At 40.0% G+C, this 27116-nt stretch overlaps 1 protein-coding gene across 1 annotated transcript in view; it reads left to right on the forward strand.

Moving 5' to 3' along the window:
- Positions 1-6302: 6302 nt before the first annotated feature.
- Positions 6303-27116, forward strand: part of LOC119416012 (dual specificity protein phosphatase 8) — a 30217-nt gene continuing 9403 nt past the window's right edge. Inside the window, exons 1-2 of the mRNA XM_037683182.1 lie at positions 6303-6671; positions 17812-17950. Coding sequence (XP_037539110.1) covers positions 6435-6671; positions 17812-17950 — 376 coding nt within the window. The 5' untranslated portion in view covers positions 6303-6434. The remainder of the gene's footprint in view (positions 6672-17811; positions 17951-27116) is intronic.

Raw genomic sequence — 27116 nt, forward strand, 5'->3', positions numbered from 1 at the left:
AGCGGGTAAAAGATAATGGACGGATGGATATATGGATATATAAATGGATGTTTGACGATAGTCGCCATAAAAATAATTGTAATTTAGTTCCATGACTATTGCAGAATATTTTTGAGACATTGCACAATAAAATTGCAAGTATCTGGCGAACTTTCACCCAATGATGTCAGGAGTTTGTGAAACATGTTTGCAACATGTGCAGCAAATTCAGTCGTACAAAAACTGAACGTTGCCATGTTTCCTCACAGTTGTTGCACAATTTTTAGTTGCCAGCTACTCCAACATTCATAGTCAGGCGAGATACTGACTTTAACAAAACATCAAGATTAAAGTTAGGCTTTTAATAAAGGTAAACCATTCTCATTAAAACAAGCAAACAAACAAAAAAAAACTTATTAAAAAATGTATCCCAGAAACAGCAGTTCAGTCGTTAAGGGCTAAACGTATGAATGATGCATTTCTTTTTTAAATGTAAATAATGAAAACCTTGACAGTTTTTTCATATTTAGCTCATGGCAGCGCCTGAAGAACATGGAGATGCTCTCATGATGTAATTGTTTGCAGTAAAAGCAAACAAGTTGTGTCTGTCATTGAGCGAATCAAGTTGTTCGGTTATTATCAGCCTATTCAAGGCTGTGGACACAGGTGACGTTATGCAGCAGTTAATGAATAACCTGGCGGTGTTACATCACCGCTGGTCGCCCTCCAGTTGCTCTCTTTGTGTTTGCTTCTCTCCGTCATGTCTGATATCACTGAGTCGCTCCATCACGCTCGGCGCAGGCTTTTGTCTGAAAGGTCGGGTGAAAATTCCTGCATGTATCGTCCATCTTCACGGAGATAAAGTTACTTCCTCGTGTTTAATTTTTCACGTGTCGCAACAAAATCATTTTTTTATTGATTGTCATAAAGGGAGCCGCTGTATATTTGGTTGATGATTTGTGTGAAAATATAAAGTGAACTCTATTTAAGGTTTCTTAAGTTGAAATGCATTTGAGTGATTCCTTCGTAAGGAATGTGCAGGTTCGGTGTGCACGCAGCAAAACGAGCAAAAAGCACGATACGCTCCAGAAAAGGAACGCTCTGGAAACATTTTGGCTACAGGAAAGATGTTAAACCAAAGCGATGGCTTTCATAGTTGACACAACACAAGTTTGAGCATTTAGATTAAAACTAAAAGAAAACTACACATTTAAAATATCTAACATACGTGTGTTGAAACCAGTAAACTGGATGGGTCACATTCAACAGATTTGACCTTTTTTTAAAAGCACTTTTTTACAAAACCCCACTGGTGGTTCTTGATATTATCACATTTTCTGCATTGCTGAAGTCCAAACTTGAATTTAAGAACTTAAAAATGTATATTTAGGCCTAAAAGTTTTGTTGTGTGGACTGTTCAAAGCAGATCAGAAGAAAGGCTAGGCTTGATTTTATGGTTGTTGTTTTTTTTAAACTTTGAACAGTTAAAAGCTCAGTTCTTAAAGAAAAACGTGTATGGAGATTAAGTTATTGAAATGTCTTGATTAGATAAGAACAACTCTCATGATAAATTAGTTTTGCCGTCAGTCAATCAGTTTAAATCAGCTGCACCTAAAGTTGGCGTTGGGAGCCCTCCTCTAAGCTGTGACACATTAAATAGAGAGTTAGTTTATTTCCAGAAGTCAGTTTTATTTTTAGCCTGATGGATAATTGTGTATTTGCCATGATTATTGCAAAAGAGAAAATCCGTGGTGATTAACTAAACCTATGTTAATTAATAAATATTAATATTTGAGTTGTGATTAGTTGTTTGTACTTCAGCCTTCGATAGCTGGTTACACAGCATGTCTCTTATTTATTTATATTTATCACTTATTACTAGATGCAACCTTGTCCTTGACTTGATTTCATGTAAACTTTTGTTTTGAAAAAGCAAAAAAAATTGTTTTCTAAAGAAAAAAAAAACTTTTTTTTTCTTAAGCAAGAGTAAAACAAATCAAAAGCAGATTGTGTGAGACAGAACTATTTCAAAAACAACCTGTCATTAAGACGTATAGAATAATTTCATTAAAAATTTTAAAACATTTTGAAGAGACATTAATGTGGGACGGCTCAAAATTAGAATTGGAAGTCTCAAACCTTCAATTTATTATTTTATTTTATTTACTTCTTCTTTTTGCATCCTCACCCAGCATCAGCACCAGTAGCATCCCATCTCTCACTCTCTCTGAGTCCTCGTTCACCCCAGCCAGACTGTTACCATGGCAACAACAGATTCTGCTCTGGGTCTGCACACTGTCTGTCTACCTGCTTTATCTCCACTTTGCTTGTTTTCCTCTGCTCAGCCACAACCGCACAGCAAACTCCCTTTGCGGTGTGAAGAGCCCAGCTGTCGTTACTGTTGATTTTAATGTTTCTTTATTTTTATTTATTCATTCCTGCCTGGAAAGAAGACAGGGAGACACATCCATTGGTTTGAATGGGATGGGCTGCTTCGGCATCCTGAGGATTGTGCTTTTTTTAATCATCATCATCTTCAACTAATTACTCATTTTTCCAGTATCATAGTGTTTTCTTTATAATCTTCCCTGCATCTTTTTTTCTGTCTTTATTTCAAACTGTGTGGGATGTTTGTCTAGAAAGACGCACAGCTCCAGTCTCACCACCACACAAATAAAATACAACAACCTGGATCCTCCTCCCCATCCCCATCTACTGCACAAAAGGAAGGAAGAAAGTGACAGAGAAGGAAGGAGGGATTCAGGGAGGAATAAAAGTGGGAGACTCTGGGTGGGCGGGAGAGCGGTCGCCATTAGACATTTGCAGCGTCAGACGCTGTGCTCAGCAGCTGGGACACAGAAACACAGGGAGGGCAAAGATTCCCACCCTGTAAGCTGTGCTAGCTCCTCAGCTGAAGGTGTCCCCACCAGAGATGGTATGGTCTAACAGGGTGCAGGACAAATTATGTGTGAGGTATGTGTCTGGTAGGTGTCGCCTCGAATCTGCATGAAGATTGGATGAGAATACGTCTTTGTATTGTTTGTGTTTTACATGCTGCAGGTCACAGTTACTGCAGAAATCTGCGATTCTATCACTGAGTGACACATGGTCAGATTAGCCTCGAGTTTGTGGATTCTAATTATTTTATTACTACTGTATGTCTATAATCTGATTGATTTTGGTGCTTTTGTTTTAACTGATGTTCTTATTGTTGCACATCTTATTGCGTTGCATTGCACTGTCTGGTGCACAAGCAGCGTGTCTGTGTTTACACTGAATCAAAGCTGTTCATTTAGATTTTCGTCCAGGTTTTCCTTGCATCAAGTATGTTGTCAAGCAGCAATAGAACATGTGTGTTTATGTTCAGGCTTGGACAGCCGATAGGCCTTATAGTGACAGAAAACTACTATTTTCTTACCGTTTTTAATTTATGCTAATGCAAAGCCATTTGGCACGGTTGTTGGGATTTTAGCCACTTCATGTTTGTTTAATGTTGCATGCAGTCATGTAAGTGAAGATGAATGTTTTCCTTTGGTTAATGGAATTAATCAACATATCCTTTCATTTTCTTTACCCACTTTTTCCACACACGGTCTCAGAAAGTTGGTGCCTGTCTTCACTGGTGGTGTCTTTCCACTACTCATGTTCTCACTAGAGAAAATAAAATCTGTCATCGCCACAGATTTTCCTGCCTCACCACCACCTGGTAAAGTTTATTAATGACAAAATGAAGACGCAACACAATTTGCTGGCTACCCTACCTTAGATAAATCCATCCATCCATCCATCCATCCATCCATCCATCCATCCATCCATTATCTTTACCCGCTTCTTCCTTTTTTTCTTTTTTTTTTCTTTTCTGGGTTGTGGGGTCACTGGTGCCCATGTCTATTCTATTTCACTTCTATTCGCTTGCCTTTAACACGGTGTGATTTGTTTTTGGTCCGGTCTGTTCTCTACTCTGTTGGCCATTTTAGTTAGCTTCTGCTGCTATTTGTATCTGTATTTCTATTTTATGTTTTCCTGTCCGCTGTGCATGTTTGTGTTCTTTTGTACAGCACTTTGGTTGGCCTTGTTGCTGTTTTAAGTGCTATATAAATAAATTGGTATGGTATGGTATGGTATGTCCAGCCATCACTGTGCAAGAGGCTGGGGACACATTGGACAGGTCTCCAGTCCATCACAGGGACGCATAGAGACAAACGAGACAAACAACCATTCACTCTCTCACTCACACCTAGGGATGATTTATAGTTACTATTCCGTCTAACATGCATGTTTTTGGTCTGTGGGAGGAAACCGGAGTGCCCGGAGAAAACCCACGCATGCACGGAGAGAACAAGCAAACTCCACCCAGAAAGACTCCTTTGAACCAGGTTAACTTGCTCACTGAGAGGCGACATCTCAAGTTCAGGTTAGCTTTATTTGTCATATGCAAAATCAACAATGCTTAGGACGAGAAGAACCGTCTCGACTCGTCAAAAAATAAAACAACAAATACCAAAGCATGCAGCAAAAATACTAATAAAAACATACTAAAAATACTACAAAGTACCAAAATACTAAAACAAGGCGCCAAAGTTGAAAAAGAAATACATCTACAGTGTGGTTCTGTTAGCAGTGAGGTTCTTTCAGCAGCATGGTTCTGTTCTGTTAGCGGCGTGGTCTTGTTAGCAGCTTAGCAGGTCTTGTTAGCAGATCCAGTCAGCAGCTTGATGGTAATAAGGACCGCAGCAGCTGCTTTCACAAACCACAGTCCAGAACCAGGTCCAGCAGACTGAGAACATCCAAGGTTTCCCTGCGGAACCAAACGGGTTTGTAGAGTTCGGTCCATGCAGGCAGATGGAGAATCTTGTTAGCAGCATTAGCAGGCCCCGCTAGCAGCTTGATGATAACAAGGACTGCAGCAGTTGTCCTCTATTCAAAGTTTCTTGGATCTCTATTTCTACTATCTCTACCAGTTGCGCCACCGTGGTGCCCTACCTTAGACAAATAATGTTACTAATTGAATTTTTATGTATATGAATGTTTCTGTTCAGATGAGTTCTGTTGTGACTTGGCGCTCTATAAATAAACTGAATTGAATTTATTGGCTGGCGAGATCTTCACTGAACATCTTTCACCGATTCTCTTCAGCTCTCCTCCGTTCCTCTCTGCACATGCATGCAGGAGCCAGGACATAAATGAAAAGTTGCACAGCAGAGAGGTTTAATGTCATCCAAAAACAATAAGAAGAAACAGATTTTACACATTTTCTCTTTGTTGTTTTTTCACCCACTCTTTCACTGTTTTACATGGAATGATTCTTTCTCCCCTTGTTATCATAGGAGAACTCTTGCGTTTCTCCCTTGCCCTATTGGTTTCCACACCTCTTACTCATTACTTTCTCTTTTAAAGCTTCTTTTAGGCTTGAGCGTAAATGAGACTCGAGCCCATTCATTTTTCATGTCACCACGTGCCCTTAGATAAATAAAACAGCGCCGCGGCCGTTCACATTCTGAGCCTCCTGCATGAAGCCGACTTAACCAAAGAAGCAATCCTCAACGTACAAGCTCTTATTTTTATAATCTCAAACAAATTACACTTTTCTTTTGTTACGGTCATCACATGCACAAACTATTAATCACACAAACACAGTCATAAACTCCTATTAATGAACGTGAGCGTGAGACTCGTGTTCAATGTACAAACGTTGTGGTGAATGGGAGCATGGGGGAGTTGAGAGGGATGGGAAGTGATGGATAGAAGGAGGCAGGTCATCAAGTTTATGGATATTTCTCTGCCACACACATTCACAAACACACACACTCTCACACAAACACACATTCGGGATGTCACACAGGCGCTTTGCTTGTGTCCGGGCCTGCTCTCTAAATTCCCCTGGTTTTATTTATCTCACACTCTCAGTTTCCTGTTTCATGAGCTGCTACACACAAGACCTGTGATCATCAGGCACCAAATTACACACACACACTTGCACACGCATACATATTTCATTCTTGTGTCCAATTTAATACTGTGGCTTTTTATTTTGAAGCTTGCTATTCTTTCAGATCCGAGCATGGATTCTTAATCCTTTTGGCTCTTAGGGTTTTAAATAACTCTTGTTTAGCATCGGGTTATTTTAATAAGTGAGGCGCTCAAAGCTTCTAACAAAAGATGATGCAAAAGCACCAAAATAGATCTCTGAAACATGAGAAATGACCTGTTGCCTTAATGATCATCTGACCCTCAGAATCTCTGGACTGATCATGCTGATTTGAATGTCTGAACTTGTTGTTTTTCTTCTACATTTTCTTTTGTGTTTATCTCTTCTCTTTTTAGGCACCATGGATCTCTTAGCACCTGTTCCGGTGGTAGCATCCCTCCACTGACCCCTTCCTCCACCTTTCCCTCTACCTTCACCCTCTTCCTCTAAACCCCATCCCATACAAACCGCCTTCCACTCGGCTATCATGGCAGGGGAGAAGGGCTCAAACAAGCGGAGTGTCATGGATATCAAGCGCCTGGCGAGCCTCATCCAGAGAGGGACGGGTCGCTTGCTGGTGATTGACAGCAGGACGTTTTCTGAGTACAACGCTTCGCACGTGCAAGGTGCGGTCAACGTTTGCTACTCCAAGCTGGTGAAGAGGCGACTGCAGCAGGACAAGGTGTCCGTCACGGAGCTGCTGCAACCCAACGGCAAGGTGAAGGTGAGTTACAGCTCCACAACCACTGATGCTCGCAAGGTATTTCATAAGTGAGGAGCTTGTTTTTGTTGTTTTGAAAGCAGTTCTGTGCGAGTTTCTTGTTTACCTCTTAGTTAGATTTAATAAAAAGTGTATAAGTTAAATTTGCAGTGTCTTTGTTCCAGGTAATTTTCAAGATATACAAAGAAAATGGCAGATAATTCTTGCAGAGAAGAAGGCAAATTAGAAGAGTGGATTTATAGTTTGTTCATTTTGTCAGAATTATTTTTGCTCGTTTTGGAGAATCGGCTTTGATTCAAGACATAAATATACTGAGGATAGCTGTAAAATAATGTAAAACTAAAGAATAGGCCAGTCCCGATAAATAATAAATCAATTAATCGCATGATAAATGAAAATTATCAACGTCATTTTCATTTATCGACTTTATCGTTTCTTCGTGTCTCTACTGCAGACACGGCTCAACTCCGGTGCTCTTCACTGACCCCTCCCTTTCTCTTTTCTCTTTAAAATCCATTTTAACAGTCTAAAATTGCATTCTTGGATCATTAAAAGTAGCTAAGCTGAGAAGCTAAGCTATGAGCTAAGCTAACGGGTCGACCTCGGGGAAAAAAAACCTCCGTCTTGTCAAAGCTCCAAAATTCACGGTTGAAACCCGTGTCTTTTTCTCTGCAAAAAGAAGCTGAGAACTTTTTTACTTATTTTTTTAATTAAAAGCTTTGTGTGAAAAATGCTATGCTAAAGAGCTCAAACCACACCGAGCATCTGCCATTTTGAGAACCGAAGAGAGACAGCCCAGGTCATGTCAAGGGGCCTCCCTCTCATTTTTCTTAAAGAGACACGCTGCTTGCTCCCTCACTTTCCATCCATCTGTTCAAACAGTCTTATACTGCCGTCTGGTGATAATAAAAAAAAGTACTGCACATAAAACAAATTAAACATTTCTTCTTAAATTTGACAATAATTACTAATTATTGTCAAATTTCAAACAATAGTATCATTTATCACAATAATTTCTGAGACTATTAATTGCCCAGCAAAATTTTTTTATCGTGACAGGCCTACTGAAGAACCCCAATGGAAATGTTATACAGTTGTCTAAAGATCAGAGATCTCATGTCAGGTGTATTTTGAAATAAAAACATACAAATGCTGCTCGCTTTATTCTTTCACCATATTAGAATAGTAAAACCTTTTGAATCAAAAGTTTCAGATTCCAGCCAGCCTTTGTTGAGTTACTGAGTGAGAGTCAGCAGCAGCCAGTCTCATGTGCTCATGGAGTTCAGGGTCTTCTGTGCTAGTCCAGGCCTGCATCACATCTGTGCAGGTTATATTTGGCCCTCAGGCAGGGATAGTGTAGATTTTGTAGCTTATCAGTGGCCCTGAAATCAGATCCTTGCCTTTTCCATGACTTCTTCCTTGAATATGACCGAGTTTTTTTCCATGGCCGGTGCACCTGTGGCATGCCAGCTCCTGTATTTTTAGGCTCTGTGTGAAACTGAAGGAAATATGAGAGGGGAAACCTTGGCCGAGGGCGGGGTGGGAGGGTGTTTTGTCCCTTTATATAGTTTCTTTGCATGCGTCTCTCAACAGCCTAACATGTATGAGGACAGAAAACGATCAGCTCAGAAAGTCTTTCTTTTTCTGTTTGCAAATGTTTTTTTAAGCATTTAACTCAACACCCCTCAAGATAAACAATGACGCTTGACAAGCTATTACATTTTTTTCTCATTAGGTGTGACAGTCCATAAAATATGATTGTTTTTGTTGTTTGACAGACGCCAAGAGCAGGTCAGAGTGGCATGTCTATTGTGTAAAATATTTTCATGACCTCCTCCTGTTTTGTCTTTTGTAGACAAAAGATTCACATCTGTCCTGGATTTGAAACTGACACAAAAGCAAATTATCTTTTTCTGCCTCTTATTGATTCTTTTTGCCCACCAATTTTTTATTATTATTACCTATTAAATGTATAATATAAATAAAACACTTGTGCTGTACATGTGTTTTTTTCCATTCCACTTTATAAATCATAGAAAAATGTCCCTTTCTACAGTTTTCACATTAATATTTGAGGTGAGTGGGACCGTTATTTTAATCTGTTGGGAAATAGCTGAGAGAATAAAAAATGTTTTTCACCATTGAATTGAATTAACTCCTCTAAACTAACTGAATCTTTAACAATGATACAAATGTATTTTTTTATTTATTTCCAAATTAGATAATTCATGCACTTTGTTATAATGTCAGTAGACTTGTACTTTGAAAGTGCAATTAAAAATGAGCATATCGCTAATCCCATTCGTCTAAAGAGCAAAATTATGAGCGCTCTAAATGTGAACATTTAAAAATGGTAAATATGGATGGACAGATTATTCTATTAAGTAAAACAACCTCCAGCTCAGCTCCCACATTAAAATGGCTTAAAGTGTTCCTGCGCACCTGCTGTTTCTCACCGGCTTGCTGTTATGACTCTAATTGCAAGGGCTTTACATAGTCACGTGCACACAATTTCTTTTTACTCAGACCTTAGAATCCCGCTCATATATTGAAGGTGTTTGACTTGATGCTGCACAAAAAAAGCAGCAAAGCTTGAGAAGAAAATCTGAAAGTGTTGAAAGCTGCAGCAGCGTGACATTTGAACCTTTTGGGTTTAGTCATGGGTATGAGTTTCATTATCGGCTCGAGCGTGTTTCTATGTTGGGTTCATCTCTGTGTGCGGCCCTGTGCTTGGCAGATGTCACACTGTGGCACCCAGCAGCGCCGGGTTTCCTCCTTTGTCTCACTTTTCTCATGACAGCGGTGTCTGTCTGCTGCAGCCGTATCTGCGTCCGTCTCTGCACTGACCTGTTCCAGTTTATTTCCTCTCCCTGTCCACAGCTACACCGTGGCTGGTTTATTATCCATCCCCCACCCACAGCAAAGAGGATAAGGCTTTTGATTAATGCTAAAGCTGGATAAGGCTGGAACCTGCCGGGTGAGAAGGGCGGGCCTGACAGATCTAGAATCTTTTGTCATTGGCTAAACATGACATCATCCCTTTTGTTTGGCCACTGGCAGGCTGCAGGTTGGGCACGTGCAGACTGGCTGTGTGGTGTTAGAGCCGGCTCTCAATAACCCCTCTCACACACAACCCCCACATGGCTCTGAGCATCGCCAGGAGCCGTCTCAGCCAGCCAAGATCGCAAAGGACACCATTGTGGTTCTTTGTTGAGGAAGTGAATGCAGGAAGCAGGAGAGCAGCGTTGAGGGTATTCATGGATGGGCTGCTGCCTCCGCCTCCTGCCCGGCTGCCTCTCGCCTCACATCCCATTGACAACTAATAGCCTGCATCCCCCAGGGCGCTGCACTCACCCTGCTTCACAAAAGCTCCCAGTTCTTACGTTAACTAAGCTGAATGAGTGTCTCAGCAGCTATAAAATTGGTGTCCTTTATCTTCTGTGCATCACATCTCATCACTTTCCTCTTTATTAATGCTCTCTGGTAATGTAGGTCAGAGGCAGATCTCTGATGGGTTAGTGATGATGCAGGCTTGGTCATGATGGGACTTTCTCATGCTTTCTCTGACACTATCTGATAGTTTCTTGGCTTAAACCTGGATAATCTCTGCTGCTGTTAAGGTGCAGATGGACCAGAGGTTTTCACTACAAGCAACCGGTCGAGGGAAGTCCCCGCATTTAGGCTGGAGGTCACAAGTTATTGGGGAGCATGAGACTCACAATATTATATGTTTTCATTGTTGTTCTGTGGCAGAGGGAATAAAGGGAGCCAGAAAAGTCACAAATGCTTTAGATAAGCAACAAATGAGTCTAATCCGGTTGAAAATGACAGTGACGGGCAATAAAGTTAGATCAAATTTAAATAATGAGACGTACATCTTTTAAATTGAAGAAAGTATGCAAATTGAGTTGTGAATTTGACAAACATTGGAATGAACTACGGTAATTATTTAATTACTTATTTCATTAAAGACGGTGGTGGCACAGTGGAGCAGTTGATAGAGCTGTTGCTTCTCAGCAAGAAAGTCGCCAGTTCAAATCCCAGCCGGGGTCCTTTCTAAATGGAGTTTGCATGTTCTGTCCGTGCATGCGTGGGTTTTCTCCGGTTACTCTGGTTTCCTCTCGCAGACCAAAAACATGCATGTTAGACTGATTGGTAACTCTAAATTGTCCCTAGGTGAGTGAGAGAGTGAATGATTGTTTGTCTCGTTTGTCTCTATGTGTCCCTGTGATGGACCGGAAACCTGTCCAGTGTCCCCGCCTCTCGCACATTGACTATTAGATTGGGGCACCAGTGATCCCCAAAAAAGAAAAAAGTGTGTAAATATAATGGATGGATGGATGAATGGTTAAAAATAAAGTATTTAGCTTTTTTACATTTGCAGTTGTGTGCCCAATGAAAACCACGAGGATCTTCAGTAAGTGCAACATGAGTTCAATTGATAAAACAATATTTTCAAAATGAAGTCCAGAAGAGGAGTTCAGATTATCTGGGAATAAAAGAGTTTCTCAGCTTTATTTTTTCATGAAGTTGTGACTTCCACTTGTGACATTTACATATGGGAGAAGGAAAGTACACACTCCTTCAGTTCTGGGTCTTTAAGTATCAGGACATAATTAAAGAGATTTAGTTTTAACCAGGTTCTAAAATTGATCGAATTTAACCTCAAGTGTACAAAAATACACAACAGATTCCACAGTGTCATTATTTAGTAACCAAATTCAAACCCACAGTGTAAAAATTGCGTGAATAATCTAAATCCATCACGATCCAACAGCTTGTTGTACATCGTTAACTCCAATAATCTCAGCTGTCATTGTTTGTATGACAGTATCATTTTCTCACGTGGTTGTGAAGGAATTTCGTCCCGCTCTTCTTTACATCATTGCCTCAGTTCATTGAGGTTTGTAGACTTTAGTTTCTGCACAGCTCTCACTGCCATCACAGCGTTTCAGTCAGGTTGAAGCGTGGACTTTGAACAACTGAAACACCTCGATGCTTCTGTTTGTCGGTCATTCTGTTGAAGATTTGCTCGTGTCCTTGTTGCATCATCCAGTTAAGACCATTTGTTAGGAGTGAGACAAATGACCTCTCATCTGACTGTAGAGTACTTTGGTATTCAGAGAAGTTCATGCTCGACTCAATGACTGCAGGGTGCCGTACATTATGGTCGATTATCTCTACTTTGGTCTCACCTGGCAACTTTTCCAAATGTTTTCCACATGAATAGTTGTTCTTACTGTAGAAGGAGAAAGTCACATTTGTTTTGGAAATGGCCTTTACCCTTTTTAGATTGATAGATAGCAACAATTGCTTCTCTAACATAATTGCTGATGTTTTTCCATCTTGGGATTGTGTAAAAACCCCCCCAAAAAACGCCTGTATGCTCCAGACCAGTCGGGACGCACTGATGATGATTAATCAAGTGCATTTGATCTTTACCAGGAGAAGATTAATATTTATTATCATACTAGCCTGAAGTCTTGTCTAGTTTTAATGACAACTTTCCCATAACTAATAGGACCTACAGTGAAACTGTGTTTTGATGCCAACATATACTAAATGAACAAAGGCTAGATTATTATGATTTAGTCAAATATCCACATGGAAATGAAGCAGACCAGGCCAGGCAAGGGGTCTGTGATCTTGTCTGTGATCTTAATTTGTGGATTGGCTAAGTGCCCTGCTAAACAGAGATGAATACCACATGACCGGATAATTCATTTATACAAAGAAGCTCTCCATCAGTTGCACTGATGACCCACCATATGTTGCTTTTACTCCCTTTGCACCAGGCAAAGACTGTAAGGACACGATTCCAACAGAAAAACAACTACAAGTTAACGGACATTATTATTATTTTTATTTATTTATTATTGCAGTCTATTGTGTTTTGTGCTCTGAACTTTATTAGAAACGTAATTAGAAGAACTGAAGGTTTATGTGCCACGTATGGTTTAGCAAAACCAGAAGAACTGAAAACTTTTCATTAATGACTCCCAGTATAAACTTTTCTCTAAAACACCAGAGTTACCAGTGTTATTTCCACAGAATCAGAAATGTGACATTTACTTTGATGAGGTCGCTGTTGTTCATTTTAATGGGATCGCTGTTTTACATCAAATCTCACACACACACAGATGCCTCCACCCCCCCACCCCCCACCCCCCACCCCCCACACACACACACACACACATACACATACTCATCTTTTGTTAACTTTGTTGCTTAAATTACCATTCCAGTGGTAATTTAATATTTCTGTAAATAATCACGTTTTTTTGTGTAATAAAAAACTAATAGGTCATCCTTCAAAGATCATGCAAAAAATGTTAATTTATTAATATTAAAAGGATATAATATCCGTAGACGTTTTCTTTATAAAACTCAGGTAATCTGTAACAAATAAACAGAAAATAACAAAACAAACTTTAAATGAAGTAAAGATCTCAACCATCGCCCCTTTTGTTCCTTCACCCAACAGACTTGTTGTTTTTGATTATATATTAATTCTGCATCTCTACTGTTTTCTGTCAGCTCCAACAGTTCTGGACAATAACATGTCAATAAAAAATACCCAAAGTATTTCAAAACCAAATATGATGTTTCAAATCATTACAACATGGTTACTGTTTGATATAATAAATATTATTATATACATGTGATAATGACTTCTATTAAACTTTTCTGTTTAAGATGTCCTAATTTATAACATCAATTGTCTAAGTGTTCTAACAGTTATCTAATAAAAAAAAAGCAAAAAATAAAAATAAAAATCTTTATTTAGTATGTAACATAAATTTATTTTGCTTATAAATCTTTGAAAGAGACTTGGATGAATACACATTTGTAGGTGGAAGACACGTGCATTACTTGCGTCTGAATGCAAAGCATTTGTGTGGTTTGCATTCAGGATGTCTTGACATTTAGCCGTGTGAAGGTGTGACCACATGAAGCAACAAGCACATCTTTAAAAATTGCTCCTTCTCATCAGGGAGCATCACTCCCTCGCTACAACTCCACAACCAGTTTGAACCACACACACTTCTATTCATATATACCGTACTTTTTGCTGTATAAGTCACAGTTTGTTGCATAAATTAGCATGACTGTGACTTATATAACAAAGCGACATATTTATGTTTGTCCCCATATTTATAATTCTATTTTTGACTGAGATCTGATGATTTCATTCATTCTGACATGGAAAATATTGAACACTACCATTTTCAGCCGCTAGAGGGCCCTCAACTACTGTGGCAAGCAAAGTGTCTCATTACTAGGTAAAAGTGGCTATTAATGAGACACTTTGCTTGCCATACCAAACCACCTTCATCTTGCTCCAGAACTCCTGGAGCAAACGTCAAATCAGCTGCATTTCACCACATCGCCCAGATGAAATGCAGCTGATTTGACCATCAAAGTGCATTTATTAAGGAAAAGTTAAACTGAGACACACCTTTGCTATAATTTCGAGCAAACAAATAATTGTTTTTAAGTGTTAATCTTGTTAAAATCTTGTTAAAGTCCTCTTGTGCATGCCCCCGCGGCCGCCATTTGGCAGCCAATCGATGTTTGGCACAACACCGGCCCACGTTTCCGGGTTGTCAGCCGTAACGAGTAACAAATGTGTCGCGTCAGCGGTGACGCATAATAGATGCAACTTATATGGCGAAGCGACATATCTATATTTTATTTCCACTTCATTAGACATATTTGGACTGATGCAACTCATACGGCGGTGCGACGTGTACAGCAGCAAGTACGGTATATACACGAGTTCTATACTGAGCTTTTGAGGACCGTTTTAGATGGTTATTTATATCCTCCACTCTGTTCGTAGTATAGAAGATCAGTTTAATCTCACTTACATAAACAAATGAGGAGGTTTCAGCTGCCAGTTAGTGACATTATCTGGACCTCAGGTGGGGCTTTACAGGAGGTGTACAGTTGTAACTTGTTGATGCTTTACCAGCAGGGGTCAACTTGCACATGTGTGCACCAAGCCTTCAGCTAGGATTTATTATGAACCTTTCTGTCAGAGTGGAATGGAGTGGGAGTCCCCAGCTATAAAGATGGCTTGATTTCAGAAGGAATTTATGTGTATTCTGAGTACTCCTGTAAAAAAAACAAAAAACAACAACAAAAAAAAACCTATAGAGATAAAATAAGAAAAGTAAAAATGTGATTTTTTTTTTTTTCACTTTGTCATTTTTTTGGGCAAAGTGCTGTGAGCTCCTCGCAGTTGAGATTTAACTGATAAATGAAGAGTTTCCATGCTGCAGGGAGCCCAGACTGTTCACCAGGAATGGGCCATTTTTAGACTAGTTGCTGATGTTGTGTCACGCACACACACGCACACACTGATTTGCAGCACTGACCTTATAGTTAGATGCATTACTGAAATCAAGGGTGCAACGTTACAACGTTCCTTCAGGCCTGCATTTATCTTTTTGTTGCCGAGCCACCCGTCATCTGTGTGTGAACACACTGTCCCTGCTGAGGAGCATTGACAGTAAAAACTTGACTTTTAACCTTTCAGACCTTGTTTTTTGTCCTATTCATTAAATTTTACATAACGTGTGGCCTTTTGACCAACATCTTCATTTATTGTGTTTTTTGTTTGCTTAACTTTTCCACTGCAAAAAAGGAGGGAAATGATCGTCCCCTGTGGCCAGTCCTTGTTTACGCCAGCCTCCATTTCCTTTGAGAAAGCTTGAACACTGCAAGATTTTAGCATCTGATGTAACAGTAAAACCTTTTGCTCTTCTTCCATTTTAATTTTTTTACTGTTTCTCTTTACATTAGATTCTTTCCCATCCTCCTTTAGGTTTCCCTGTGATCCTTTCCTCAATCGCTTTTTTTATCCCCATTCTTTGTCATTTTCCTTTTTTCTCTGACAGCTTTCCTTGTTTACAGCCCCTGCAGAGTCCGTGCTTCAGTGCAGCCTGGGCTAGGAGTGATGCTGTAGCACTGCAGAGGGATGTACGAGTGCCGCAGTCTGACACATGACCTGAGCCTCGGGTTGCGACCTCTAACTTTGCAGCAAAATCTGTTCATGGGACACGCTTAGCAGGATGGGCAGATTTATCCGTTTTATTTATTTACTTTTATCTGCATATTTGACTGAACAAATCTCAGCGTAAATATGAACCGGTACAGCAAAACTGTAAAGCTTCTTGATCCTAAACCGCTCATTCATGGCTGTCGTCATTGTTGACCTATTTTCAGTCACTTCAACTTATAGTCCGTATAGCTAAACAAATGATAGCCGGCTGCCATTGATGAAATTCACTTACAATTTTTTTTATTTAATGACATATTAACCATCAAAATGAGGAAAACATGGGCTGATTTTGTTTTGTGCATTACAAGTTTTTGCAATAGCACCTTTTTAAACAAAAAAAAAAATCATATGTTATAATTAAAACTCAAGAATGTTATGCTGTGCTTGTTTGTTTTTTATTTTTGCTACAAATGGTTGTGCAATTAAAGGCCTTTAATCCATGAGCTCTGAGACTCTCAAAACAGATCGGATCACATTTGGATTATTAGTCAAATTTACCCCCAAAAAACGAGTTCAAGCAAAGAAAAGAGACGTAAAGATGAACATTTGCACATGAAAATAACAAATATGTTCTTACAAATGAGTAAAGAGTAAACTGTGCTAACGTTGATGCTGTAAATATTCTGTTTTACTTCTAAGAAAATGATCCGTAGACTCTGTCTACAAGCTAAAACATTCATTTATGTGATTGTTTCTCTTAAAAATAAATGGAAGTCTTTGCTTGATAGCACCACAGATTGTCTGCCTTTCTGACAAACTCAAACCAAATGAGTGAAAATGAAAGTAACCAGCTAGATGTGTAACAAGAGACTCTGATGCCAAGTTTCTCACATTATGTGCCACTTAGCATGGCTGTAAAGTACAGACGGGTAAGACCGAGGAAAGTCAGGTTTAACAGGACCAGTGCATCTTCCCACCAGACTTCACATCCTGTAATCACCTGCTGGCTCTCTTCCAAACCTCTGATACACGTATCAGGAGCACTGGAGCGGCGTATGCCATAATCTGTGATCTACAGGGTGTATTTTTAGCACTAGGAAAGTGAGTAAGAGTCGAAGGATCAATGTGTTGCTTGCAAGTTGGTGACTATTTATTGGAAGGTACTTTATTTTTAAAACTTCCCCCTTCCTCCTTTTACTCACCTCAGTTTTCCCGTTGTACCTTTCTTTTTCAATTTCTATAGATCTGTCTCCATTTCTTCTCCGTCATCCCCAGCTTCCACACCCTCTCCATCCTTTCCTCTGTTCGACGTGCTGCCCCCCTCCCCTCCTCTCCTGTCCAGTGGTGCTTCAGTGATGCAGTGATTCATAGCTGCAGTAGGCGCTGCCTCACGGTCATGTGACCAAAGCCTGCCTGACAACATGAGGGAACAACACAGCCTGGCTGGATTACGTGCAGTCACATGCACGGGCTCACATCCCCCCCCCCCCCCCGCAAACACTCGCACGCGCAGCAGAAACCCTTTTTGTCACATCAGCGCGTGCTCGTTTCCTCTTCACTTCATCAAAATCTGATATCTGCAGCATCACTTGACTGCAGCAGATACCCACACTCTCAACAATGTAGCCATCTTTTATGACTGATGTTACCATCCGCAACAACAGCTGACTGGCTCAGCAGTATGTGAGATGTGCACTCCTCAACCCTTGTGCATTTTTTATAATCCTGCGCTGTATTTTCACAATGAGCCCAAGGGTTTTTTTTTGTAATTTTATTTTATTTTTCAATCACTGCACAAAATGAGGTTTTGCAGGTTTATTTTCCTTTCCTTCTTGCTGCTTCCTGGTGACTAAGTGTTCAAGTGTTTTAGGAAACTATGCAAAGGTCAAAGTGTCATAAAGCTCATTCATTGTCATGTCATCTATCAGTGTTACTCAGCTGAGAGGAGATAATCCCCTAAACCAGTAGTTCAGGTGTTTGAGCTTCCAATTTAAGAGTTCTGAAAATAGCACACAGATGCTTAGAGCTGAGCTTAACTTTGCAAACTGTGGCTTCCTTGCTGGCTCCATGTTGTAAATCTCACCACAGTGCCATTAAACTATTTTCTCATGTTTGTTGTTTTGTTTGTTTGTGCAGGTGGAGCTGGGCAGGAAGCAGGAAGTGGTGGTTTACGACCAGAGTTCCAAAGAAGCGGGTCACCTGTCCAAAGATGGCTTTGTGCACATTCTCATAGGAAAATTGGAGGGTACCTTCCACAAAGTTTCCCTGCTCACAGGTATGCAGGAGTGCATGTTTTTGTACGTTTGCATTTGAATTTTTGGGTGTTAGGCTTTGAGCATGAATGAAGTGGAGTAAAAACACTAAACTAAATGTTAAATAGCTTATTTTAGTCTCAAAAATCCTACATTTCTGTGCTTTATCGCGCAACAAGCAGGTTGTCATTGCACAGTTTGGCCAGCAGATGTCACTGATTGACACAGCAAGTTTTTCTTGTTATCGCTGCCTGGATTCTGACTTTAGCTGTGTAAAAGTTCACATGGGCTTCTTAAGACGGCAGAGGAAGGAGGAGGTGAAAATGCTTGCTCTCATGATGCAAAATCTGTTTGAATACTCTGATGTTTAAGCTTCTCCTGAGGCATTCTCCCACTCAGCATCCCTGCAGCAAAATGAAGCCTTTTTTCTTAAAAGCCACCATTAAGCATCTTGTCAAAGTGTCCACTAAGCCCTGTAGGAGTAATTGAGCCTCAGCAGGACTGTTAATAGGCTTTCTGAGTTAATATCATCTTGAATGTGTTGGCTGCAGCTTTTTTCTTTTATTTCTGGTGGATGTTACTCACTCACACACACTCAAAAGCTCATAAATCCGTCCCAAATGTGTCAAGAGTGTAATCTGCCTCAGATGGAATTGGAAATGAGATGGGGAGAGGCACACTGCTTTGGAAAATCTTTTTCTGCACGTCTCTCTGCATCTTTCTTGCAAAGAGATTAGTTGTATTTCATAAGTGATTTGTGGATGCTGAGGATAGCTTCCTTCCACTGCCCCCCAACACACACACACACACACACACACACACACACACACACACACACAGTCACTTTCTGATGATTTCTGAAGCATGGATTTTCCTCCTCAGCTCTTCTGATCAAACATGTTGTTAATGAAAACCTCCCTGTCAGCAGTCACCAACTCCAACACACACACTTCCTAATTACCTTCACAGCTTATTTTTGCTCCATTCCGCCAAGAAAAAAAAAAGTTATCACATCTCTTCCATTTCTGTCTTTGCTTCGCTGCTGTTTCCTTGACAACAGAGGCAGAAAATAATCCGGAGGAGAACTCATCCAATGGCGTTGGCTGATGTTTGGGTGCTTTTCTTATTGGGGTCAGTGGAGCTCGCAGCCAGTGTCTGTGCAAATATATGATGCATAGGTTTGTATGGATGGAAAGTGGGTGTGGGGAACAAGGTCTACATGTTTCATTCATGGTGTTTTGTGACGTCATGTGTGTCAGTGCTGCAGGATTGGTCACGTGTAGAGGTGCTGCAGAGTTTTAAATGAAAGAAGATGGTGAAGGAACAAACGGTTCTCAGATTTATCCTACACCCATGAGACATAACTGAGAAAATAAATGTGAAGAAAACATTGTATCATGAGTTTGTTTATTTGTTTCTTGGCAGACCTAATCAACACAAAAAGAGAAAACTTTATGTATAGCTGTGTAATAATATTACTTCCTGTGTCCCTTTCTAAATGCTTCTCTTTAATCTTGATGGGGAAAAAATATCAAAATCACTGAAAGATGGAAATCAATAAAAGACAGCTATGAATCCAGTGACTTGGGAGTAATGATACTAATATTAAAATGAAATTTAAAAAAAAATAGAGATATTCTTCACTAAGCTGTTTCTCCTACATGTTGAATAATTTGGACAAAACAGAGAAGATTGGTGAAAAAAATGTGAAGAAAAAAAACAATACAAAAACATATATAAACAAATAAGCTTAAGAAATAAATGGCTTTTTTACTTGTAGTTAATATTTACATTCTTATCATTTTGTATGGCAATAAAGAAAATTAAACATTGTTTTGAGAGTGATAAAAACTCAAATTATTTAATCAAGAATGTTCCAGTGTTATTATTTTAAAAAGGATGTAATAAAGTAAGTATTATATTTTGCATTTGTTATCTATATATATATCATCTGAGAAACAAAGAACTGCACCTCATATATACCCGTACTTGCTGCTGTACACGTCACACCGCCGTATAAGTCGCATCAGTCCAATATGTCTAATAATTAATGAGACACTTGGCTTGCCATATTGGTCAAGGGCCCTCTAGCGGCTGAAAATGGTAGTGTTCAATATTGTCCATGTCAGAATGAACAAAATCGTCAGATTTCAGCCAAAAATTGGATTAAAAATATGGGGGGGAAAAAACGTATGTTAGTCGCTTCGGTGTATAAGTCACAGGACTTGCAAATTTATGCAAAAAGGTGTGAATTATACAGCAGAAATATGGTAGGTGAAAATTGAGAACATAACTGATCAGAAAAAAATATCTGAGATCTGGACTTGTATGTTTTTTTTGTTTTAACTTTTCATAAATGAAAGAGTCTTAGTGCACGCTTGTGTTTTCTCTGGGGTTTAATTTCCTTTTTGTTCCATCAGTCATTCCTGGTATTACTCCTTCCCCCCAACCTTCTTCTTTTCGTGTCCTTTAAGTTTCTGGTTCATGAAAGTAGTAATTTTGCTAATTACATCATATCTTCTTTATTTTCATCCTCACATATTTGAGTCACCCATTGACACATTGTTCACGCTGGAACAGACCACCACATGAAGTAATTATTATTAGATAAGTAAACGAAGAATCCCTAATCAGGACGAATAGATGAAAATAAATTAGGCTTTTTGTTTTACAGCAGCATAACTCCTTATCTTAGGTTTTGTAAAAGCTTGGCTAGATTACATTGCCTTCTTGCTAGCCCATTTATAACTGTTGTTTTATTTGTCTTTAATTTTTCATATTTCATTAAGCCTACCATAAAATCACTGCAGAAGCTGGCTCATGTCAGATCAGCTTCTTGGACATTACACAACCAAGGTGAAAGAAATTGTTGTGTATTGATTAAAAACCAGCCAAGACTCATTTTGGGTCAGTCAATTCACCAAATAATCAATAACACTGCTTCAAATGCAAACCACTTCCTCCGCGTGCATGATGTCATGGGAAGGCAGCCCACATTGGGTCATTGTTTTCTGAACAGGAGAAGTAAATCCGGGTCCTGAGGGACTCTCGCTGTGTAGTTACTTTGAATTATGTATTTGTTCAGGATGTGGTCATAGTGGCAGTTGGAAAATGTCAGTGTGTGTGAGTGCGCTGCTAAATCCATATGTGTGCTCAAGATTTAAGTGTGTGTGTTTGAGCGCTTCAGTGATTGTGTGAAAGTGTTGGTAAGAAAAATTTCTCTCCCAGGACAGCTGTATTTTTTACCACAGAGGTGATTTCATCCATTTGGACTTCAGGTTGATGCATACTGCTTTTAAAATAAAAACAAAAAAGTGGGGGTGGGTATGTGTATGAAGTTGAGGACATCACCTTGTTGGACCCAGATGCCTCCCCAGTAAGTCTAAAGTTTGCATGTTTCCCATCACATTGAAAGCACTTAACCAAAGCGACAATAATGCCAAACACTGCTTGTTCTGACAGGCAGTGTTTGGCATTACTGTGTGCAGCTTGCATCAAAGCATCTCCGACGTCCTCCTAATGTGAAACATCTCGCTGCTGGCATTTAAACTTCAAGCTCTAGTTTGAGCAGATGATGCTACAGAGCTGAAACAAACAAACAAAAAAAGACATCATCAAAAACGTGAAAAAGTGATTAGACACGTCGTGAAATATGAAGATGAGTTGAAAGATTCCAGGAGGGAAGGTGAAGACAAAAATAGAAAGACATTTTTAATCACAGGACACATTTTTTTATTTTTGCTTTACTAAAAATCTGACAGGCAGAGAATAGGAAATTAAACAAATGTTAAATATATATATATATTAAAAAAAAACTGGTAGTCTCTTATTACTTTGCGGTTCGTTTTTCGCGGACTCACTCTATCGCGGTTTTTCAAAGTAAGATTGGACACGACACACAATTGGCTGATAGATGGATGAGCCGCACGATCAGCATGGAATTTTTATTTTAAATAAATTAGCACCTGCTGCACCTGTGTACAGGTCTGTGGGCAGCTCATAGCTGTGGGAGAAGTTTCCTCCTGCAGCTGATCAGCTGATCTCCTGCAGAGCGGAGAAGTGGGCGTGGCCAAGAACGCTGACAAGTGACAAAGAGCAGCTGAGGCAGAGAGCAGAAATCATGACATTCTGTGCTCTTTTAGAACGTTTACAGTTTTGAAACATTGTTTTGAATATTGCAAGAGTATGGGAAGCGTTTAAAACACTTTATATATATATATATATATATATATATATATATATATATATATATATATATATATATATATACACACACACACTACTACTAACTACTTGTACTACTATTCCTACTTCACGGATTTTCACTTATCACGGGGCGTCAGGGTTACGGATCCCTCACAATAAATGAATAAATATATATACTGTATATTGAGGAAACTGATAAGATTGATGTACCTTAAAAGAGAAAGTGAAGGTGTATAGGTGTGCACTTTGTTCAGCTGATGTTTACAGATGTGCATGAGTGCTTCCAGTCTTTGCCAGCAGCATCTGCCTGTGTTTTTCATAAGATTAGTGAAGTGTCACATCACAGGGGGAGAGAAAAGGAAAGAGTCCGAGCAAAGTCATGTGTCTGCAATGTTAACGGGACATCGTGATCTCTAAAATGGTTTACAGAGCTATGACTCTGTTTTCTGACGTCCTTAATCTGTCTCCTCATTAACTGATTATAGAAGCTATAATTACTTGAAAGAATGCATATCAACCGCCACCTTCCATGCCAAAGTTTTAGACTAAAATCGTGTTATGTTGAAAAATGTAGCAAATTTGGTCAAACCTTGAAAGTTTCAAGGTGTCACACTCAGAGTAAATGTTCTGAATGACTCTCAGCTACCGCCACACTACACTTTACTCTGTATTTGTCAAACTGACTGATACCTTTTTGGCTTTTTTTTTGTGTGTGTGTTTTCTAAGATCATTTGGTTGTGGCAGCCATCTTAGTTTGGGTTGGCTCCAAAAATTAATCAGTTGTTGATCATCCTTTGTTTACTTTCTGCAAGTATCGTTAAAAACTGTCCAGTGGCTCGTGAGATGTTTTGGTGATTGGCAGACACAAGCATAGAAAGGCAGACTAAAACAGTTACCCAGTTTGGCCTTTTGGCAGCAGTTGATAAAAAAACAGTGAGTCAAATGTTGTATAAACATATTTAACCCAGTTTGCATGTATTGTACATCTGACCTGTGACCTCAACATGCTAAAAACAATAGTGGTGCTCTTTCACATGCTATAAGTATCACAATGGTTTGGATTTTCACACTAAAAGGTGATCAAATGTACTACTGAACCGTTTTCTTAAAGCTTTCAGGAACCTTTTGAACAGTTTGATACAAAAAGGGAAAATGATTTTTCAAAGTAAGTTTTGCTTTCTTTTCGTAAGTTTGGCTTCTTCGTCAGCTTGCCAGAAAAATCACACGAGATGACACATAGTGGTGACATACTGATGAGAGGTATTAGGAGATGAAAGGTGCCTCTCCCTCGTTTTCTTTGGCCCCGGCTCTTCCTCTCACACACTCTAAAAACACTCTCAGGCTCTGCTGTGTGCTGCGCAGCCTCCATGAGGTCAGGTTAAGGTGTGACTCCACAGATGGACGTCCAAAGGTCACTTCAGTAATATGTCATTTTGCTGCTTTGTTATACAACAGCGTTGTAGCCTCTGTGTGTGCATGTGAGTGTGCGTGTGTCCATGCGCGTGCACACACTGGAGACGAGTTAAAGAGGTGAGGTAATCACAGGAGGCTGAATCTCACAATGCACCCGTTCAGAGACATTCCAACGAGCTACATAAGGAGGTCTTTTTAGACCTTGTGTGTGTGTGTGTGTGTGTGTGTGTGTGTGTGCGTGCGCGTGTGTGCCCAAATCTTTCTGCTTGGATTTATGCATATGAAGTAAGTGTGTGCACACGCATGATGCAATGTTTGAGATTGTGTGAGATTAAACAAAAGGACAAAACAGAGGGAGGAGAGCAATTGAAGGGATGAGGTAATGCTCCTCATTAGATCTTGAATGTGAGTGTGCACAAAATGTGTTCAACTGGCTACTTTTATGAGAATTCAGAGTGTGTGTGTGTGTGTGTGTGTGTGTGTGTGTGCGCGCGCGCATGTGTATGGGGGGGCTTTACTTACTGAGACGAGCTGTCTTGTGCTGTTTGTCAGCTTCCTCACAGGGTTTCTTTAAGGTGAGTTTCTCTCCTGGAGTCCAGCAGGATGTGTTTGCATCAAATAAAACAGCCAGAGGGGAGAAGCTCCACCAGAATGTCTGCTGTAGCCAACACATACACACACACAGACCTGCATGCACACCTGCAGAATTTAATTCAAAATCCTTCCAAAGACACACCTAATGGCCTGAAGGTGCTGCTTGCATCTTCTGTTGTTGCCATCAGTGCAGACATGTCGATACCTGAGTGATGGAGACTCATTTAACGTGTCGTCCACATGAAAATGCATTTCCAAACCAAACCATTTCCTCAGAAACACAGCTAATACCAGTAATCGAAATGTAGTCATTATGCCACGCTTGTATGGGGAGGTTTAGGGGGCCGACATGGTGTAGGCAGGCCAGCCGACTCCAGACCCAAAAGTCCCAGGTTCGATCCCCAGTCGTTGCACATCTCGTAGTGAGCAGAACACCCTATCCCCAATTGCTCCCCAGGTGCTTAAATAGCTGCCCACTGCTCCACCTGAGTGTATTCCAGGTGAACTGGGTTAAATGCAGAGAACCAATTTTGCCATTGTCTGGGAACATGCAGTACAATGATGACAACGCGTACATTATTATTATTGTTTTAATGCTGCCACATTAATTCACTAAAACAAGGAACAGAACCCTTTGTTGTTGACTGATGATGACTATCTAGGAGTCATCTCAAATTTAAATATGTGGAAGTATTGAAAATTAGTATTAGTAAAGTATTTATACACAAAAGACGATCTTTTTAAACTATTCCCATTTCCTATGTGTAGGAGTTGTGGTTTTGTCCCTGGTGTTGTGTTTACATCCGCGTTTCCCTGATCCTCTGTTTGTCTTTATAGGGTTTGTGTTTTTTTAGTATCAAACCCCATCTTGTGTCATGTTCATGTCTTGCATCCTCTATCTCTTTCTCTGGCATCTGTGATTACTCACAGGTGCCTTCACTTGATCTAATTGGTGTTTCCTGTATATAATAAGTCTGTGTCTCTGTGTTGGTCCTTGTCCTGGCATTGTCTATTGTTCACTGGTGATGACCGTCTGTATTGTGAGTAACCCCCTGTTCATTCTATATTTGCTTTGCTACCCTGTCAGCTCTTTTTGTTCTGTTCATAAATTCTTTATTTTATATATCTATCCTGAGTCCTTGCCTGCCTGCCTGCACCATTGGGTTCACCAGCCCCAGACAATTTGTGACACTATGTTTTTGAAATGTACACTTGATGTATAATGTTGGTTTCTTCCTACAGTGTTTACTATTGTTGACCATTCAATAAAGTGGTAGAAACCTTTTGGTCATAAGTTATATGGTGGCATAATGAGATGCTTTGCTCTGCCTTTTTAAGGCAGTTTTATTGTTCATCAGCCCTGTACACTCACGGATGTAATACAGTATATAAAGTTTTTGTTGTAGTTGAGGAACTGGCATCTGCAGCACAATTGCAGTCATCGTGTTTGTGTTACATCTGTCACGCTTGAGGGTCATAGGTAAGAAAGGAGGTGGGACTATGACATCATAATTTTCAAAAGCTTGTGTTTAGATCTGTCGCACAAAATCCAATGAATGTATTTTTAGTTGTTTTCACTCTTTTGTATTGTTGAAGGGCTCCTTAAATGATGTTTCTGTACGGACTCAAGACTGAAAAGATAAAAACAATCTTTTGTATTTTCATAAAATGCTGGTCCAGTGTGAACAGGACCTAATATTATCAAACAAGCTTTATAAATAATGTTTAAGTGATATTATTTCACTGTTATGTCCCTCTATGCATGTTATTGTTGGTGCTGGTCAAACATATTATTATTAATGCCTATATCCATCTTTTTACAAAGCTTTTTGTGTGTTCATAATCCAAAAATGCCCTTTCTGTACCTCCTTTCCCCTTCCTCCTCCTCTCTATTACACTGTGGGGAGCTCCTGCAGATCAATGATTTCATTGAGAAGGAGCCAGTGGTGCCATTAGGAGGTGAGCTCACCATCCTCAGGGAGATTTGACACAGTATTCTCAATGACCTCGTCTCTCTCCGTCATCTCCTTTACATTCTCCCTTTACCCATCCCCTCCTCTTCCTCCTTCCTCCTCTGTTTCATGGTGCTGAGAACAGAGCTCTATTTTTAGGCCCAGACTCCTGCGGTCATCACATCTGGCGCCAGTGGCCTCGATGTTCTCACCCTGGCCTGTAGATATGCAAACACACACATGAGCGCACACACCAGCCCCACCCTGTCCTGCATCAAGGGACCACAAAGGTCAAAGAGCTACAGAATATCAGTGACTTCACCTCCCTGCTCTGAAAACTCTTAGAAACTTGCAGTGAAGCTGGACTGTAACATCGAGCTGCTTTTCTGCAGGTATGAACTAAGCTCCTTTTTAACTGATGCACATGTTCAGCTTACAAACAAGCGTATAGATGCATTCGCATGTGGGCCAGCTCTCACACACACGAGACACAGATATTATTGTAACAGGACCCTGGGGAGGTCTGTGCTGAGTTTTATGTAACAATTTTCTGTTTCTGCCAGTTTTCTGACCCCACCTCCTTCGTCAGTCTCATTGGCCTCACATGATAAGCTTGATGTCATTTACCCTTTCTTTCCCTGAAAACTGGAGAACAAAAACAGGCCTGACTGTGTGCATGTGTGTGTGCACAGTATATGTGTGTGTGTTTATGTGAGCAGTTGCCAAATGTTTCCACAATGACGTGATCTCACTTCTCTGCTTGCCTCCTGCTCTTCTCCTTCTCCATCACGCTGAGTCTCTTGCTCACTCAAAGAGGCCTTATATACACACACACACGCGCACACACTCACACCAATGAAACACAGTCATACGTGTCCACTTGGGCATGCAAACCAGGAGAATTACATTTCAGATGCATGCAAAGAAGAGACGTGCTTAAACTTCTGAACATGCAGATAAAGATTAGCTTCTGATGTCATGATACACACACACACACACACACACACACACACACACACACACA

Source organism: Nematolebias whitei, chromosome 10 (assembly GCF_014905685.2).
Source record: "Nematolebias whitei isolate Nwh7 chromosome 10, NemWhi1, whole genome shotgun sequence".
In the NCBI taxonomy this organism is placed as follows: Eukaryota; Metazoa; Chordata; class Actinopteri; order Cyprinodontiformes; family Rivulidae; genus Nematolebias; species Nematolebias whitei.